The 17,152-nt window shown below is 46.6% G+C and overlaps 5 protein-coding genes across 5 annotated transcripts; 3 read left to right on the top strand and 2 right to left on the bottom strand.

The window, feature by feature from the left end:
- Nucleotides 1-179: 179 nt before the first annotated feature.
- F5Y00DRAFT_222797 (uncharacterized protein) lies at nt 180-2,305 on the top strand. The gene is made up of 2 exons (XM_048005782.1): nt 180-776; nt 834-2,305. The coding sequence occupies exons 1-2, from the start codon at nt 225-227 to the stop codon at nt 2,145-2,147; spliced, it is 1,866 nt and encodes a 621-aa protein (XP_047870239.1). The 5' UTR covers nt 180-224; the 3' UTR covers nt 2,148-2,305.
- A 3,905-nt stretch (nt 2,306-6,210) lies between these two features.
- Nucleotides 6,211-8,023, top strand: F5Y00DRAFT_256804 (Septin-domain-containing protein; the record flags this gene model as incomplete). The annotated part of the gene is made up of 4 exons (XM_048010470.1): nt 6,211-6,475; nt 6,560-6,811; nt 6,869-7,335; nt 7,385-8,023. 4 exons carry the CDS (start codon nt 6,211-6,213, stop codon nt 8,021-8,023), a joined length of 1,623 nt encoding a protein of 540 aa, XP_047870240.1.
- Nucleotides 8,024-9,487: 1,464 nt separating this feature from the next.
- Nucleotides 9,488-11,531, bottom strand: F5Y00DRAFT_222809 (alpha-L RNA-binding motif-containing protein). The gene is made up of 3 exons (XM_048005783.1): nt 11,417-11,531; nt 10,877-11,329; nt 9,488-10,807 (listed from the first exon to the last, which is right to left on the bottom strand). Exons 1-3 carry the CDS (start codon nt 11,450-11,452, stop codon nt 9,947-9,949), a joined length of 1,350 nt encoding a protein of 449 aa, XP_047870241.1. The 5' UTR covers nt 11,453-11,531; the 3' UTR covers nt 9,488-9,946.
- Nucleotides 11,532-12,790: 1,259 nt separating this feature from the next.
- F5Y00DRAFT_5076 (MFS general substrate transporter) lies at nt 12,791-15,304 on the top strand. The gene is made up of 5 exons (XM_048013747.1): nt 12,791-13,425; nt 13,502-13,559; nt 13,640-13,860; nt 13,976-14,891; nt 15,032-15,304. The coding sequence occupies exons 1-5, from the start codon at nt 12,903-12,905 to the stop codon at nt 15,075-15,077; spliced, it is 1,764 nt and encodes a 587-aa protein (XP_047870242.1). The 5' UTR covers nt 12,791-12,902; the 3' UTR covers nt 15,078-15,304.
- A 79-nt stretch (nt 15,305-15,383) lies between these two features.
- Nucleotides 15,384-17,028, bottom strand: F5Y00DRAFT_5081 (uncharacterized protein). The gene is made up of 2 exons (XM_048013750.1): nt 16,604-17,028; nt 15,384-16,541 (listed from the first exon to the last, which is right to left on the bottom strand). The coding sequence occupies exons 1-2, from the start codon at nt 16,913-16,915 to the stop codon at nt 15,531-15,533; spliced, it is 1,323 nt and encodes a 440-aa protein (XP_047870243.1). The 5' UTR covers nt 16,916-17,028; the 3' UTR covers nt 15,384-15,530.
- Nucleotides 17,029-17,152: the final 124 nt, after the last annotated feature.

A 17,152-nucleotide genomic window follows, 5' to 3' on the forward strand; every position in this document is an offset into this window, starting at 1 on the left:
GCTACATAGAAATCCTAGGTAGGTACGTTATCTTAGGTACATAGGTAATCTATCGTAGGTACATGTAAGAGGTACCCATGCGGTAATCCTTAGTGTCGCCAGCTGCCAACAGCCGTGGGAAATAAAGGTACAGCGTCCTTATCTTATCAGAACCCACCTATATTCATTTGCGCCTCAAACCGCATTTCGAGTTCAGTGTCAACCAACCTTTTTTTAGCCGCGCAATGCCAGGGGAGCGCATTGTGCTCGATGGACTCTGGCGATGTCTATGTCCTTCTGCTGATATAGCCACTCTATCACAACTCATTCGCCCTCGTGGCAACGCTCACATCTTTAGTAGACCGGCTCGGCGAGAGTACCATCGCATTCCTGTTGTCCCTCGCACCGACCAGTCACGCGATGATTACTCCCCAGGTGAGAAAGTACGCATTGAGTACCTCAAGCGAGTAGCAAAACGAAGCCCATGGGTCCCCGGGGTGCTCTTTGGGGACACCGAAGATGTAATCGCAAAGCTCGAGTCGATTCCTACGAAGACCATCTACGCCGCTATCAAAGAGCTCACGAGAGCCGAAAACACGTATCAATCAATTGTGAAATTAGTCGAATATCTAGTAAGGGAAAGGAAAGAGAGACCAAATGGCGTGCTCTATGAGAGCCTTATAAGAGCGAATATCGACAAAAATCATGGATCCGCAGAGATCGCCAGCCGATTACTCCAGGAAATGCAGAGACTAGGCATTCCAACGACACCGCAAATCTATCAAGCTCTCCTAGAAGTAAGACGCCGGCCTATTTTATAGATTAGTATTTCCCGACCTAACATCACAACCCAGGTTACGGCGGTTCATCCTGATTACGCTCTTCGAAACACCGTACTCTTCGAGATGAAAAATCGGTGGTATTCACCAACAGCAGATGACTTGATAACTATTATTATTGGATTGTTGAGAGATAACCAATACGAGCTAGCGCTCGAGAAATTGGAAGAATTGCACAAGGATCCCCTCAACATCCCACTCTGGCTATACGACGTATTCCTTTATACCTTTGGGGACCTAGGCTTCCACGGAGAGACACTTTCAATTCTCAAGCATCGAATAAAGGTCGCAAATATAGTCAGAGAACCATTGTCCCTGAATACATGGCAGTTTCTTCTCGACGTATTCAGTAGGGACGCTTTTTACGAAGGGATCAAATATATATGGGACCGCGCTGTCTCCCCTAGGTATATAAATCCACCAGATGGCGTTATTCTGAATGTTATAAATGCAGCGTCGAATCATGGAGACGCAGGCTTAGCAATAGGCGCAATTCAGGTGCTTTCAAACCGCGGCAAGAAACTTGAGCTGCACCACTATGAGGCTCTTGTAGACATCCATGCCCAGCAAAAGGAGCTTCATAAGGCGTTTACGACCTTATGTATCATGTACAAGGCAGATCTACGTCCTTGTCTCTCCAGCACACGATCCATTTATCGAGTGCTACGCGATTCGTCCTCAGAAACACACAATGCTTTGACGATATTAAACGATCTCCGATTACATCATCGTGTTCCTACAGCCGCATTCAACGTTGTCTTGGAGGCCACGGAAATTCATCAAGGGTTCAAAGCAGCCTTGGATCTCTATAGAAGCATCCGCCAGATTTGTGCCGACGGTCCGGATCTTGAAACCTACCATATCCTCCTCAGCCACTGCACAATGAGGAAGGCAATGAACTTTTTATTTGCAGAGATGAAGGTCTTCTCCATCGAACCAACCCAAACCACATACGACCATCTCGTCCGGATCTCTAGCATGCAGGACAACTATGAGCAGGCATTCGAATTCCTTGAGAAGATGAAGTCTTGCAAGACAGGAGGGGTGCCAAACAACTGGTGGATAAGTAGGGGTTCGGCCCTGGCGCTCGTCAGGAGGTGCATCCAAGCTGAGGATATCAGAGCACGGGAACTTATTGAGGAATGTCGTAAGAGGCGCATATCCATTGACTTGGAAGTGCAGCAATTACTCGAGGCGGCCCAAAGGGAGAAGGAGTCGGCTAAATTAGATACAAGCGACCCTATAGAACGGTTACCATCTACAGTGCCAGATACTACGATATCTCCGGAGGAGGCTGATAGCTCAAAGCCTATGGCACTACCGAGTTAGATATAGCGTCAGCTCTGTGGGAATATAATAAACCAAAATTCAATTGGCTATGCTATGGGTCTTTGGCCACTATGCCTTGATGTGATGCTAAGACTTCTATCCTCACGTCCTCCTTCCAGGTTCTTGCCGTCGCAGTTTTAGTCTAGGCTCATTAGCGGCGTTCGAATGCATAGACTAACTATCTGACCTACGTAATTAGGATGTTCTTGACAAGGTGTTAGATAGCGATGTGAATATTATCACGTATTCATAGCCGGTTTCTCTGTCCAATATCTAAGTGATCATACTAATTATCAACAATTGGATCCCAAACGTTGATAATCCACCTTGGTTTTGAGGTTCAACTTCCCATGCTATCACTCCGTAAGGTGTAATTGAAAATACCCAGATACAAAATTAAACCATTCTAAAGTACCTTGGAGATAACATATTATGCCAAGGTATCCCGATGAATATAACACTGATATACTAGTATACTATTGTCTTATCAATAGTCTCTAAGCACTAGGTAGTTGTCACGTTTGCTGTATTACTCGGATCGGTTAAATAGATGGTATATGGGAGAGGTAGTTGCCTCGCAACATGTTGTGAGGGTGTTCTGGTTTACTAGAATATCGTCGATAATACGGGCTGGTCTATCAATAGATTTACTTAGGGGGGAAGGGAGGCCACTTCTACTTTGAATTGACATACCACGTATTCTTAGAACCAGCATAGTCTTATTAGACGTAGTGTAAAATATCACGATTGTAAGAGATGTTAGGTGTAAATTTAGAAGGTTAAAATGATATTAGTCTATGATCATGTTTGGTTTCTGTATATGGTTCTAGTCACTTGAGTAGGTACGATCTTCTTTTGTGGTTATAGGGGTTTACTTACCCCATTCTTGACGATCCGTGTAGTTGTAAGGTGTCTCAAGAATCACCATCACGGCTCTAGTAGTATGCAGTATGATAGTTCTACATAAGTAGTGATTAGCTTGTTATTAATTGGTATAGATTTGTTTGCGTCAAGTGATTTATACTTTAAATCGCAGCTTTATAACCACCGTCACTTTGAAGTAACCACGCGGAGATGATAGCATTACCGCCACGCCACTTAAGAGATCCGCCGTACTTTTTAGGCAGTGAAATATCATGGTTTTTTAGCATCCATGGGTGGGACTTGAGAGTTTTCGGGTGAAGGTTGAGTTGCGGAAATATATGTCCTTGATAAACGTCACATTTACGATGTTAAATACGTTCTTAACCTTTGTCCTGTCAGTTCTGTTGAATTGGTGAAGCCTTCGTACATCAATTAATATCTACTTTATACCAAGGAGTCGTAAATATAGTATTATCCTATGGAGTCCTTTCCTATAAGCCCCTTTTCGTTCGGCAAAGGGTCCATTAACATGGAGTTTTCTTTTCATTGATATAGTACGACAAGTATTATTTTCATCGTCATTACCAAGGCACGTACCTTATGTTGACTTTCCCTTCTTCTCCGTCCTTATGTAAAAGATCCTCCTGCCATTCTATTTAGGGAGTATTTCTACTATTATATCTTGTCTTTCCCCCCGTTACTATTTTATATGCACGAATATAATAGACCTCAGGTGTCCAATAGACTATTGATAATCTGATTATAGATGCTCGATGTTCTATTCTATCCAATTTGAGCATGCCGCAAATTGTTGGTGATGTTGTTTCTATTTTAGCTTATCTTCGACTAGCCACTAAGGAAGAATAGGGGTGATGTGCATCAATCAGCAAGCACATGTGTACAGAGTTTCGATTCGACAGCTCATGAAACATCGAAATTTCGATGGGTCTATCGATTGGATGCACTGTAACCCTTATTACTTTGGGTACGTACCTGACTTACACTTGGCTTGCACATAGGGGTTGGAGAACGGAGAGAACATCCACGAATAATAAATATTCAAGTACCTGTATTGCATAAATGCATAAAGGGGGCTATGCAGATTAAAGATATTTCCCCACAAACAACATGCCATCCCGCACCGAATTGGTGACCTTTTAATTGCGGCTAGTCACCAACCAGTTGGGTTGCTACACTAGTAAACATCGCTCCCTGCTATCTTATTCCTGGGAACACGAAGAGAGTCGCCAAATACGTACACGCGTAAGCACCATATTATGCAGGCTATATATGTATAACAAACAGCAATACGAGTTCCTGCAGAGGCATCATGACTGGTCTGCGTTATAGTGCATATTTTATCCTCGATTAGGGAAATACTTATTACCTCAATAGGCGTCTTTGCATGCAAATGTAGGTAGTCCTCAACTTGTCTTCTTGCCTAGATACGCGGGACTTGTACCTCACAATATAAAATTTGAGTGGACCGTCTACGTGTAATGAAGTACCTATCTAGGTACCTATCTACGTTAGGTAATTAATGGGCTTAACTTACAGGCACGAACCTAACACAAGTATCACCAAGGTTCCTAGTGTATGAAGTTAGGTAGCAGCACATAATGTACTTCCGACGTTTCGGTAATGGGTAATGAAGGAGGCGTTGAACGGTAAAAGAGAATGTCCGAAAGAAAAAGAAAAGATGAAGAAAAAAAAATAAGTCGATAAAGATAAATATATGATGAGGTGGCAGAGAGCTTGCAGAGCCGATGCAGTAGCGAAAAAGAAGCTCCAACGTGCTGGTTGATTAAATCCCCTGCCCAATTGAAGTTTCAGACCAATCAACGAGCTTAGAGTTAGTGGTAACCCTTGTCTTTAAGTCCCTGTATCATGTATGTACCTAGTGTACATATGTAACTAAGGTCCCTAGCCACCTAAGAGCGCTTTTGGAGTGCATCGAGTATCCTTGCCTCACCCGGCTCTAGTGCATTAACAGTAACTAGTAGAGTGCTAAGTGTAATTTGGTAGTGCATTGGAAGGGACCTAGTAAAGGAGTACCTAATGTACTCAGGCACGGTACCTAACTGGTATGGTACAGGGATGATTTAATACCTGTATGTAGGAGGTACCTAGTAAGTAGTACGACCCCAAGCCCCTTTTAAAGCAAAAAGCTAGGGCGGCCCAGGGACCCAAATTTGATTTTTTGAATGAGGAGACTAGAAACAGGAGGTCGGGTTGCACACCACCTTCAACTTCATTTTCCCACGTAAATTCTTCTTCCGTTTAGTCTTCAACCTCCTAATTTGGCAGACTGGCACTCTTTCTGCCATCCCAACCATCCCATTAATCCAATTCATCGTTTTTTCTTACTGCAACCCGACATTCTCTAGATTCTAACGAGATACCGGTACACGCAGAGTCCGTCCCTCGACCCGTTTACTTCTTCCGCTCGCTTCATTTGCAATACTGTTTGAACGCTCTGCGACCTTTGTAATTGACACGCGACTAAAAGTCATCTTTTCGGTATGTGAGCATCGAATCCGTCTTCTCCGTCTTCCTTACCCTACATATTACATATGTACATACAGAGACATACAGGGTCAGACTCGTTCCGTCGAACTTCCCGTCGTCCATGTGTTTCGCAAGTCTTCGCAGCAGCCGGAACCCAGTTGTCGTCGCGTCAACTTTCTGTTTTTTTCCTCTCTCCTTTACAAGTCAACTTCATCCCGCTTAAACAGCAACGACAAACCTTCGAATCTGGACTAACCATTCTGTGTATCTATAGACTACATATCGCACTTTCTTCGCACCGTATCTCTTAGGTCTCGATATTTATTGACGTATTCACTATGGGTAAGTGCTTTCCCATTCTTACTGATGCAGTCGCACGTTTCGACGAAGAGAGCAATATTGCAAGAGTCGCCGCCATGATGGAAACGACACCTCTCCTGTCTGAACCCTATTTCCCTTGCTTGGACCAGATGGATTCCCTCCGGATCGAACACCTCCATCCCATTAACATCAACAACACTCACCCGCTTACCCAACTACCTCACCCTTGTTTTTTGGTTGATCTATCACTTCTTGGGTCTTGACCCTTTTTTTGGTTCTTTGGAATATCCGACCATTATTAGGAAAAATTGTCCCATCCATTCAAAACCCAGAAAAAAAAGCCCCCAGAAAATTCCCATCTATTCGTACAATGCCAGCTTTCCTTAGTCCTCACAATAAGGCACGAGCTCGCAGCGTTCAACTGGACAGTGCCCATATCATGGAAAATCTCTGTTTGCCTCAGAGAGAGTCGGCTACGTCCCCAACTCAAGCCATGAGGTCAAGCACCCGGTTAGACCAGGAGAATCAGCCCCCCGCTCGACATTACCGTAGCCTGCTAGTCGTGGACGCTCCGTCTCTTGGCCCTCTCAAGCCGATGTCTTACGATGAACTTTATTTCCATCAACCGCTTGCTGGTATAACTTTTTGGGCAGCCTCTTGCAATTTGCTCTCTTTTATACGTCTGATACCTTTTGGAATTTAATACTAACTTGAAATAGCTGCAAACGGTACGATAGCATCGCCTGTGCCGAGCGAGGGCAAGCAAACCTCGCCTCTACCGTCGTCTCCGCCGAGTTCTGACCTCAAATCAACAGCCCCAGCTGCTGCCCCGACGTCGGGCCTAATCATCAACGACAATAAAAACATTGTTCGAAGGAAGTTGACCGGCTACGTCGGTTTTGCCAACTTGCCAAACCAATGGCATCGCAAGAGTGTCCGAAAGGGCTTCAACTTCAATGTTATGGTTGTCGGTAAGTGTCTTTACATCTCCCTGCAATTGATTAAAGACTAAATATGATCGTTTTTAGGTGAGTCTGGCTTGGGTAAATCTACTCTCGTCAACACTCTGTTCAATACGTCTCTGTACCCGCCCAAGGACCGCAAGGGACCTAGCCTTGACATAATACCCAAGACTGTCTCTATTCAGTCCATCAGTGCGGACATTGAGGAGGCTGGTGTTCGTCTACGCCTGACTGTTGTCGATACTCCCGGCTTTGGAGATTTTGTGAACAATGATGAGTCGTGGAGACCCATTGTTGACAACATCGAGCAACGCTATGATGCCTATCTAGACGCCGAGAATAAGGTCAACCGAATGAATATCGTAGACAACCGTATCCACGCTTGTGTCTTCTTCATCCAGCCTACTGGCCATTCCTTGAAGCCTCTCGATATCGAGGTTATGCGTCGTCTGCATACCAAGGTCAATCTAATCCCCGTCATTGCTAAATCGGATACTCTTACCGATGACGAGATTGCCGGTTTCAAATCCAGAGTATGTTTTCGTACTCTCCTTTACGCGTATCTTACTAATCCCGTTATAGATCCTCGCAGACATCAAGCATCACGGAATTCAAATCTTTGAGGGACCTCGATATGAGTTGGACGACGAAGAAACGATCGCGGAGAACAACGAGATTATGTCCAAGGTTCCTTTCGCTGTTGTGGGTGCCAATAACGAGATCACCAATGCCGATGGACGCAAGGTTCGCGGCCGTCGATACCCTTGGGGTGTTATCGAAGTCGACAACGAGGAGCACTGTGATTTTGTCAAACTGCGTCAAATGCTCATCCGAACTCACATGGAAGAGCTCAAGGAGCACACCAACAACGTTCTTTATGAGAACTACCGAACAGACAAGCTCACCGCAATGGGTGTTGCTCAAGATCCTAGCGTCTTCAAGGAGGTTAACCCTGCCGTCAAGCAAGAAGAGGAGCGTGCTCTACATGAGCAGAAACTTGCCAAGATGGAAGCCGAAATGAAGATGGTATTCCAGCAGAAGGTAGCCGAAAAGGAGAGCAAATTGAAGCAGAGCGAAGAAGAACTGTATGCCCGTCATAGAGAGATGAAGGAGCAACTAGAACGGCAACGACTAGAACTTGAGGAGAAGAAGTCCAGAATCGAATCCGGAAGACCCATAGAAAAGGAGGGCAAACGAAAGGGGTTCTCCTTACGGAACTAACCTTTAACGACAACTCATTCTAATCTATGATCTACGCCCGGAGCCTTCATGATGCCCGTACAGTACCAGCCTGCCGCGTCTCTTCACTTCATAATTCTGTCTATTCAACCTTCTGTTCTTTTAATTACTCATCACTTAATACACCTCACCAGAGATTGTCAGTTGGGCAATCTTCGGATGAGTATCGTCTCCTGGCCGTGGTTAGTGGTACCGACAGAAGCACCCGGCAGCTACCATGAAAACGACAAAAAGACCGGCTTCCGAGGCAGAGTTTCCCGATGTCTGGAGTTGTTTTCCGGCGTTCTTGAACATTGCGGCGAGATATAGTTGGTTCAGGATTTTGACGACTGTATCCTATTCCCTCCGACGTTATGCATCAGGCTACCTTGTATGCCTCGTTAGAACCGCCTTAACATCCCATTTAAGATTTGGAGAGGGACGAGCATGGCATAGTGAGATAGGTACGGCAGGACAGCATCCATCTAATTCTTATCAACCGGTCGGAATGTTCCCGAGTACTACCCCCGAAGACAACACAGTTCTCGTTGCCTCTGTCGGAGTCTTTGTCCTACCGTTTATTTTCCTTCACGATCATATGTGCTTGTTTTTTCAGCTGTTACGACAAAATACCCGGAATTGGCGGAAAGTCGATAGGCGGCTTGGTGTGTTCGTGGAGGATACGGAGGAGAATGTCAGAGTATAATGCTCCCCTCAAAAAATTAGATGTCTGTATTTTAGGAGTAAGTCTTCTCGCTCACGGGATGGGTGTATCCACTGGCTTCGCTGGCCAGTGCCATCCGGCGATGAAGACCCTCTGGACGCACACGCACATCTGGCCACGAACTTGGCTCACTCTTGGTTTTCCTTACGTCAACCCACTGTCCTGTGTTTTCTTTGTGTTTCTAGCCTCGACGTGTTTCTAGCCTCGACGTGTTTCTCAGTTTAGGTCGTCTGAATTAAGAAAAGGATGATTGTTTTTTTTTTCTTACGTTAGGTTCTTGATAGTGAAGTGACTTGTTACCTATTCTATTTGCTTTCTGGTCCTTTAAGCTTGTGCTAATGGTACGTATATGCCTATGCCTACCTCTTAGAAGTTAGATATTCTCAATAACTACATGTAATTGGTCTTGATCTATGGGATAACTATCTAGACTACTCGTAGTTTGCTCAGTCACATAAAGCAATGCTCTAGATCTAGATTCTCTAGGGTCGATCATGCATCGTTTCGGCTCGTGGCTTTATTCATTGAACTGGTTTCACGCGGGAACAGATTGGCTTCTTGTAGAATATTCTCTCTAGAACTTCCGGGGTATTTTGATATTTGAGCATACCTACTTAGGTACCTATGTAGACATGTTCTGTAGCTAAGGTCGCTCGACTTGACAGCCTAATTAATTATTCTACGAGGTGACTTTGTCTTGTCTTATGTAGAATAGCTACTTTGTATACATTGCACCCCCCTCCCCCCTATTTTGTTAGTAATGAGTATTTTGAATTGTTCGGCACGACTAACTTCCTGTGTGTGGTGTTGTGAATGGTCTACATCACATAATACTACGCACCACTGTGAAGTCGAGCGGGGACAAACAACAAGGCTTGCTGGCGACCATACGCATCATATTGTACATGCTATCTCTATATAGGTATATGCACAGAGAAGGAAGGATCTCCGCCTACCAGGCCGCCAGTGTGGCGGCCCCGGAGTAGCCAGCCAAACGAGCTAAGTTGAGAAGTTCCTTAGGTCGTAAGCTTTCATAATATACAATGCATGTTATCGAGATCTGCCGGTATAATGGCTGGCTGACTACGTCTCATATAGTCTGCGCTAGGTCTAGACCAGGCCGATGTTAGACCCTTTCTCCGCAGGGCCGTAGACCAATTCGAGCCTCGGTTTTTTTTTTCCTTTCTTTTTCTTTTACCACTTTACCTTCTTCTCAGGTACCAGTTGAAAGCCAGCTGGTTGACGGGCTCGGGGAAGGGCGTGGGGACCTCGGCGCTGCCGACCCTTGCGACGGGATGTCGCAGGTAGACGGCAGCGCAGATGTTGTGGTTGACTTCGAGATACTTGGGGATGAAGGCGAAGGGTGCCATGTAATTGCGCGGCCGCCAAGGCGTCTTGTACGGCTTGCTAGGGTCATACGGGTTGTCCTGCTCCTCGCGCAGGTATTCGGCCACGCGCCGCTCCAGCTTCTCGAGCTCTGCTTTGCTAAGGTCGTCGAAAGAGTCCGTCGATGAAGACTGTTCCTTTACGGCCGGGGCGTCCTCGCTAGAGGAGCTAGATAGATTGAGCCCTGAGACTAGATCTGAGAGCTCGGAGGCGATTTCTTTCGGAGAGGCATCAGGGCGGCTGGCGCGAGAGGTCAGAGGGCGTAGGTCCTTGATAAATTTCCGTAGTCGTTGCTTTTGGTGCGCACCAAGATCGCCCTCCTCGTCTAGTAGAGTCTTGGCCTGTTGAACTATCTCCCGTATTTGTTTCTGCGTCGGCTTCATATCTACCTTAGCCGGCTCTGGCGCATCGGTTGTTTCGGGGTCTTGCTCTACCGCCTCTGCCTCTTTGGCCTCGGTGACTTCTCCTTCGGCAGCTGCTTGTACCTCCTCCTCCGCCTCCGCCTCTGCCTCCTCCTCTACTGGCTCCTCGGATTCCCCCTCGGCACCATCCGTCGAAGCTTTCTTGCGCTTTGACTTGTTCGGATCAGGTTTCGGCATGCCGGTCGCGTATAGGACACGTTCGGGATCGACCTGGAACATGTCGCCGGGATTAAGACGGTAGGCGGGGTACGGCATCTATTACAGGGAACTTGTTAGCGGTGCTTCTTTATATAGTACCTATACAATGATTGAGTTAATACTGACCACTTTACCATTTACTCTGACAGCGCCGTGGACACAGAATTGTCTCGCCTGTCTCGCGCTACTTGCGAACATAGCCCTGAAAACAGCGATATCCAATCTCCTCTCCATAGGCGCAAATGTCATCTGCATGTAGGGGGTCGGAATAGGCTTCTCGACTTCCTCTTTCGACCAATTCGGCGGCGTGTCCTTGCCAGATCCCCTACCGGCGGCTAATTCGGAACCATCATACTTGGCCATATACTTGGGGTCCATGTCGGCGACGCTTAGCAAACGGCGGCTGAACATGCGCGTCCACTTCCGCTCGACGACGTGTTCACCGTGGTAGTTTCGTAGCATACCCTTCGCCTTCCATTTTTGCTGGAAGAAAGTCTCCTGGTCGCCTTTTCCGAGCTTCGGGTCCCTCATACGCCATATGTTGAAGAGATTGTATTTGTTCCAACTTTGCCGAAGTTTCTATAAGAAGGGAAAGAAAAAAAAGATTATATGTTAGTGGATAGTTCTGTCGATGCGACAATTGAAACGGATTTCGTAGTGACTTACTGGCCGTTTTAGGCCATGATACCTTCTAGGCTTCATCTCGGCTGTTGTCCCGGGTCGGGCGTGGTCGTGATCCTCTATTCGAGGTTCCGCGATCTTTAAATCTTGAACTTTTAACTTTACGCCCGCCAAAATTTCTTAATTGGCGATCACGTGCGATAACTGCCAAGTGAGTTTAAGTTTGGGTCCAATCAGCCAATTCGTGCGTTGGCCCAAGCTCAAGCTTAATTATTCTTATCGATAGAGGGTGGTCAGTACCTATGCAGCTATGTAGAATGCCCTTTAGCGATAGTTAGACTAAAAGTTTCTTTCAACTTTACTAAATACCTAGGTTAGGTAGGTAGTTACTGGTTTATTGTTGATATTCAGCCTTATGAGAAATACCATTATATCCTTAAAGTTGAGGGTTATAAATATGCGTTCGGCAAGTAATAGTTATAGTATTGTGTTACGTTACTACATAGTAATTTTTTGAAAATCGTGTAAGATAATTGGTCGCTAGTGGTGACGATGTTGCAGCTCCTTCAAATGACTTCTTCACTAAACCCTATCTTCAATCTTTCATCTTTTATGAACTATTATTTAACCTCAGATCTCTAAATCTAAACAGCCATGCTACCTTAACTTTAGGTAGTATAACTACCTACTAGAAGGATACGTAGGTAGACTATTAAACAAGTTCGCTTCGTGCTTGGTTTCAACGCGCCGCGGCTACGCAAAATACATACCTCGGCACGTCGCTAGTATTTCAAGTCGCGAGCAGTTTCTAAGGATCCACGACGAACTAGATCATCATTATTAAACGCGGAAAAGGATGGCATGGACCAATATCACTCCGTTTCTACCCTGCCCGGTATTACTGGAGCTTATCTCCGCTTTGCTTTAGGAGGCTCTTCACCGACTGAATCATTAGCTTCGAAAAAATCTAACTCTACACTTGTAACTTTACATACCTACATACCTTGAGGTCTGTCAGCACGATGGGTAAATATGTTGAGTCGTAGCCGTTCCGGTACCGAGCCGGGTTAGGTAGCCCATTGACCTGCTTCGTCCGGCATCCCATCCCTAAACCACTTATATCCGGGAATACGACCGTAGACGAGATCGGATAAACACCTTGATTGGACAATTCCAAACCACATCCTTCCATCTCCCGACCCCCATCTGGTCGAGGATGGATATGTTTATCTATTTGGAGGTGGATATATGTAATGGATTCGGTCTTACCGCTACTAATTCCCGTCTTGTTCCTACTGGTCCTTTCCTATACCGTAACTCCAAAGTTCCGTGATTACCATGTATATAAGAAGAACCGCCAAGCCACTCTGGACATCTCCGTTTCCTTGCTATTTAGTATCAGCGCATTTATACATACATTCGTCTTTCAATTGACCGAATAATATTAAATTGTATAATTCCATTTTCTTGCCTGTGTGTGTATGCTGTAATCTTGCTTGGAATAAATATTAGGTTAGTTGGGAGGGTGGTTATGAAGGATACACCGGTCGATAAGGAGGCCGGAGCCGAGGACGGCTCAGTCGATGTTGAAACCACAGATGGCAAGAGGAAGACGCGAATGGGCGAGGATGAGGGACTAGAAAAATGCGACAGTCGCGAGTCTAAGTCGGACTCCAATAGCGGCTCAGAGACTGCCGGTAACAGCACTTATCACGAACCGCTCAATACTCTTGGGCGGCCGGCTTCGCGGGCTCTCTCGCGTACCATCTCCGAGGTACGAGATGGGATCGAATCGAGGCGCGATCTGGAAGAGGGCCAACTCACAGATGACGAGGAAAATACTGTTGCTGCTACTGCGCCAGACACTAGCGACCCTAATCTGGTGACTTGGAAAGGCTCCGACGACCCAGAAAATCCCAAGAACTGGCCGTTCCCCAAGAAATGGGGTGTCGTCTTCATCGTGTCCATGTTCACTTTTGTCTCGCCTGTATCCTCGTCTATGGTGGCTCCGAGCTTGACTACCATCGGCGCTGAGTTAGGAATCGAAGAAGGCTGTAAGTTAGGAATACACTCTTGTTACTTATACATCTCTGCTCGGAGAATTCTAACAATATGCCCCCCTTTTATAAGTCCGACAGAACCTCGTCCTATCGGTATTCGTCCTCGCCTACGCCATAGGACCCTTGGTGTAAGTGTCCCCTTTTCTCTCAACTCCTATATTAACTGCCCCTGATTTTATATTGCTAACTCTAAGGACATCGAATACAGCTGGGGTCCGCTCGCAGAGATTTACGGCAGAGTATCTGTGCTACAGTATTCGAACCTTGGGTTCCTCGCCTTCACTTTAGGCTGTGGCTTCGCCCGTACTCAAGGGCAAATTATCGCCTTTCGTTTTCTCTCTGGCCTGGGTGGTTCTGCCTCTCTTGCTATTGGTGGCGGTGTACTCAGTGATCTTTTCGTTGCTGAACAGCGTGGCCGCGCTATATCAAGTATGTATTCCCTGCCCCCTCTGTTGAGTTGATAAAGGGGCTATCATCACCAATATATAAATACATATATCTAAACACCATATGAAGACGCAGTCACTAATTCTCATCACTATAGTATACAGTTTAGCTCCCCTTCTAGGTCCGGCCGTCGGTCCCATCGCCGGCGCTTTCATCACCGAGAACACGACGTGGCGCTGGGCCTTTTGGGCTACCAGTATTGCCGATGCAGTCATCCAGGGAGCCGGTCTAGTCTTCCTACGTGAGACTTATGCCCCACTACTCCTGAACCGCAAGCGTCAACGACTCATTACTGAAACTGGAAATGCTGCCCTGCACACCCCGTACGACGATGCCAAATCTGACAAGAGAAGCCTTTCGACGATACTCGGCACTGCTATGACTAGGCCTTTCCGATTGCTCGCCACCCAGATCATCGTCCAGTGTATTGCGTTGTATATGATGTACATCTATGGGCTTATGTACCTGCTTCTAGCATCTTTCCCTTCGCTCTTCACCGCTCCGCCACCAGCTGGTTACGGTATGTCTATAGGGATAGGTGGGTTGAATTACATCAGTCTGGGCCTAGGATTCTTCGTCGGTGCGCAGACTAGCGCTCCCCTGCAGGATCGGATCTACGCCGCGCTCAAGCGACGGTATGGTGTCGGCAAGCCCGAGTACAGAGTTGTTATGATAATCCCTGGTTCCATCTTCGTCCCCTTTGGATTATTCATCTACGGCTGGACGGCCGAGTATAAAACACACTGGATCGGCCCCAACATCGGTGCCTTCATCTTTGCTATCGGAGCTATCATTTGCTTCCAGTCTCTGCAGGCGTTCGTGGTCGATTCATACCAACGGTATGCCGCGAGCGCTGTCGGTGCCGCTACCGTGCTGCGGTCTCTGGCCGGCTTTGGCTTCCCTCTCTTCGCACCTTACATGTATGACCGGCTGGGTTATGGCTGGGGTAACTCACTAATGGCATTCCTCGGTATTGCGATAGGTTGGCCTTCGCCAATATTATTATGGAAATAGTAAGTCACATCGAATCTCTCAATCTGCTCAGGAGTTCGGTTTTCCAAATCAATGTTGTTTTTCGATAAAATAAAATAAAAAACCTCCGAAGACATCCTTACAATCCCGTTGAAGAAGTAATTGCTAATACTTGCAACAGTGGCGAAGCGCTGAGGAAAAGAAGCCCATTCGCTGCGGGCGGTTAGCATAACTACCTATGTAGTAAGAGCCTGCTACCTTGGTTGGAAGGGGGAAAGTGATATATATTTCGACGATAGGAATAAGCGTCAGGTGTAGTGTTGATTCATCTGGACGGTTAATCGCGTCTGCGAAGAGATTGTACATATTAACGGCATAGGCGATCATTATGTACCTAGGTAGCAACAAGTGATATGGTAGCCATCTCAACAACTTGTGAATTCTTCTTCGTAGCTAGACACAAATATCTAGCACCTATTTAAAGAGCCCGTAAACGCCTCTTCCGAACCCTACCAATAAATTCCATTACCAGGTCCGACCTTGAAATGCAAAGCTGAGTGCCTCAAGTGCAATGACATACAGGAGGAGTGATGAAAATTGTGGGAATCAATGTGAAATAAAGACGCGAAGAAGGGGTATGTAATTCGTATATGACGAATCAATAAGTTGCTTCAGTTTGCTCATGCAACATCAGCAACAGCCTCCTTGGTATCGACCTTCTTTGTAGGAGGTGCATCTGTGCTATCTCCATCTCTAGCACGCTTTCCATTTGCCTGAGCATCAGTGTTGCTCTTGGCATTCTCCTCCTTCATAATCTTCTCACTTTCCTTGCTCGTGTTGATTTTAGGTCTACCATCATCGCGTGAGACGGGTTGCTCTTGTTCCTTCGAGCGACCGTTATCGTTCTGAGCACGATCTCTACCCCGTCCACGGTTGTTGCCACCGCCTCGGCCTCGGCCTCGTCCACGATGATCACGGCGACCACGACGGTCCTCGAAGCCGTTCCGCTGATCCTCGTCACGACGTTTTTTCCAGTCATTAGCGTCAGAACCTCGATAATTATCACGAGACCCTCGGCCCCGGCCACCACCGTCGCGATGGCCACGCTGAGAACGTCCAAAGTGGTTAGAACCCTTCATCGGAATCTTGCCGTCACGGATCTCTTGTGCCTTAAATGCCTTATATTCAAGCTTTGTCTTGATGTCCAGTGTGTGCTCCTTCCATAGAGGCTTAGGTTCTAAAGCCATGAACTTATCCAGGGTATCTTTGTCAGCCCATTCGACAAACACGGAACCCTTGAATGACTTCTTATCATCCTCCGCTCTTCGAAGGCGTACGGAATTGAACTCTCCATATTGGGCTAGGAATGCCTCGATGTCGAACTGGGTGGATGAATTCTCTTCACCGAACCCTTTGATGTAGGCGCTGCGCTCGTCAATCTGGCGCTGCCTGTCATCGGCTGGCTTGTAAGGCTGCTTTCGGCGGATTGTCTCTTCGCCTTCGGATCCTTCCACAACAAGGTGCTTGCTAGCTTTGAGGGCGTCAACTACAGCTGAGTAAGGCTTGAATCGACGCATGCGCGAAAAATTGCAGATCACGGAGAGTGGCACTGGTTTGTTGTTAGAGCCATCGGTCTGGCTCCACAGGAACTTATCGCCAGGCAAGTTGCTGTCGCTAAAGTAGAATTCGACCTAGGATAAAATGATTAGAAACAATCATCACCTCAGATAAAAATAGAGAAACTTATTCTTACCTGCTTGCGGATTTCATAAGGATTGTCCGAGTCGGGAAGAATAGAAGCATCCGACTTCTGTCTGGTCTCACAGCCCTTTCTGTTGACCTTCAACATCCCCTTAGGACGCTTAGTTCCTGTCTCTCCCTCGGCCGCGTCTTTCTCAGCCTTAACTCCGTCGGTCTTTTCTTCTTCCTCAACCGCGGGAGCATCCTGGGTAGTGGTATTGGTCTCCTCACCAGCCTCTGCACTAGTATCGACAACTTCCTGATCCTTGACCTCGAGAACATTGTTGTTCACGCCCTCGTCGGGCTTAGCAACCTGGTCACTCATACTGGCTAGAGGGGAGTTTTCGAAAGCTTTCAAGTAGCCTAGTTAAAACAAATAATGGAGAGGTCGCCGCGGGGCAGAACAAGTCGCGGCGGGGAGTCACTCGCGAAGGCCTCGCGCAAGATGCGACGAGATGGACGAGAATAGAAAACCACTACTCGTAATTGTAGCTTAGACAATTTCAATTGAAGGGAATCAAAGGCAACAAGGCTTGAAGTGAATTGACCGGATGTCACCAAG

Source organism: Daldinia vernicosa (genome assembly GCF_022497035.1).
Source record: "Daldinia vernicosa strain CBS 139.73 unplaced genomic scaffold F5Y00scaffold_1, whole genome shotgun sequence".
NCBI classification, from domain to species: Eukaryota; Fungi; Ascomycota; class Sordariomycetes; order Xylariales; family Hypoxylaceae; genus Daldinia; species Daldinia vernicosa.

Excerpts from the sequence above, each read along its gene's own strand:
- F5Y00DRAFT_222797 (XM_048005782.1), top strand. The coding sequence starts at position 225 with ATGCCAGGGGAGCGCATTGTGCTCGATGGACTCTGGCGATGTCTATGT. Across the intron at positions 777-833 it reads TCTATCAAGCTCTCCTAGAA|GTTACGGCGGTTCATCCTGA; the intron begins GTAAGACGCCGG and ends ATCACAACCCAG.
- F5Y00DRAFT_5076 (XM_048013747.1), top strand. The coding sequence starts at position 12,903 with ATGAAGGATACACCGGTCGATAAGGAGGCCGGAGCCGAGGACGGCTCA. Across the intron at positions 13,861-13,975 it reads GCGTGGCCGCGCTATATCAA|TATACAGTTTAGCTCCCCTT; the intron begins GTATGTATTCCC and ends TCATCACTATAG. Across the intron at positions 14,892-15,031 it reads CCAATATTATTATGGAAATA|TGGCGAAGCGCTGAGGAAAA; the intron begins GTAAGTCACATC and ends TACTTGCAACAG.
- F5Y00DRAFT_5081 (XM_048013750.1), bottom strand. The coding sequence starts at position 16,915 with ATGAGTGACCAGGTTGCTAAGCCCGACGAGGGCGTGAACAACAATGTT. Across the intron at positions 16,542-16,603 it reads CTTATGAAATCCGCAAGCAG|GTCGAATTCTACTTTAGCGA; the intron begins GTAAGAATAAGT and ends ATTTTATCCTAG.
- F5Y00DRAFT_222809 (XM_048005783.1), bottom strand. The coding sequence starts at position 11,452 with ATGAAGCCTAGAAGGTATCATGGCCTAAAACGGCCA. Across the intron at positions 11,330-11,416 it reads ATCATGGCCTAAAACGGCCA|AAACTTCGGCAAAGTTGGAA; the intron begins GTAAGTCACTAC and ends CCCTTCTTATAG. Across the intron at positions 10,808-10,876 it reads TCAGAGTAAATGGTAAAGTG|ATGCCGTACCCCGCCTACCG; the intron begins GTCAGTATTAAC and ends TCCCTGTAATAG.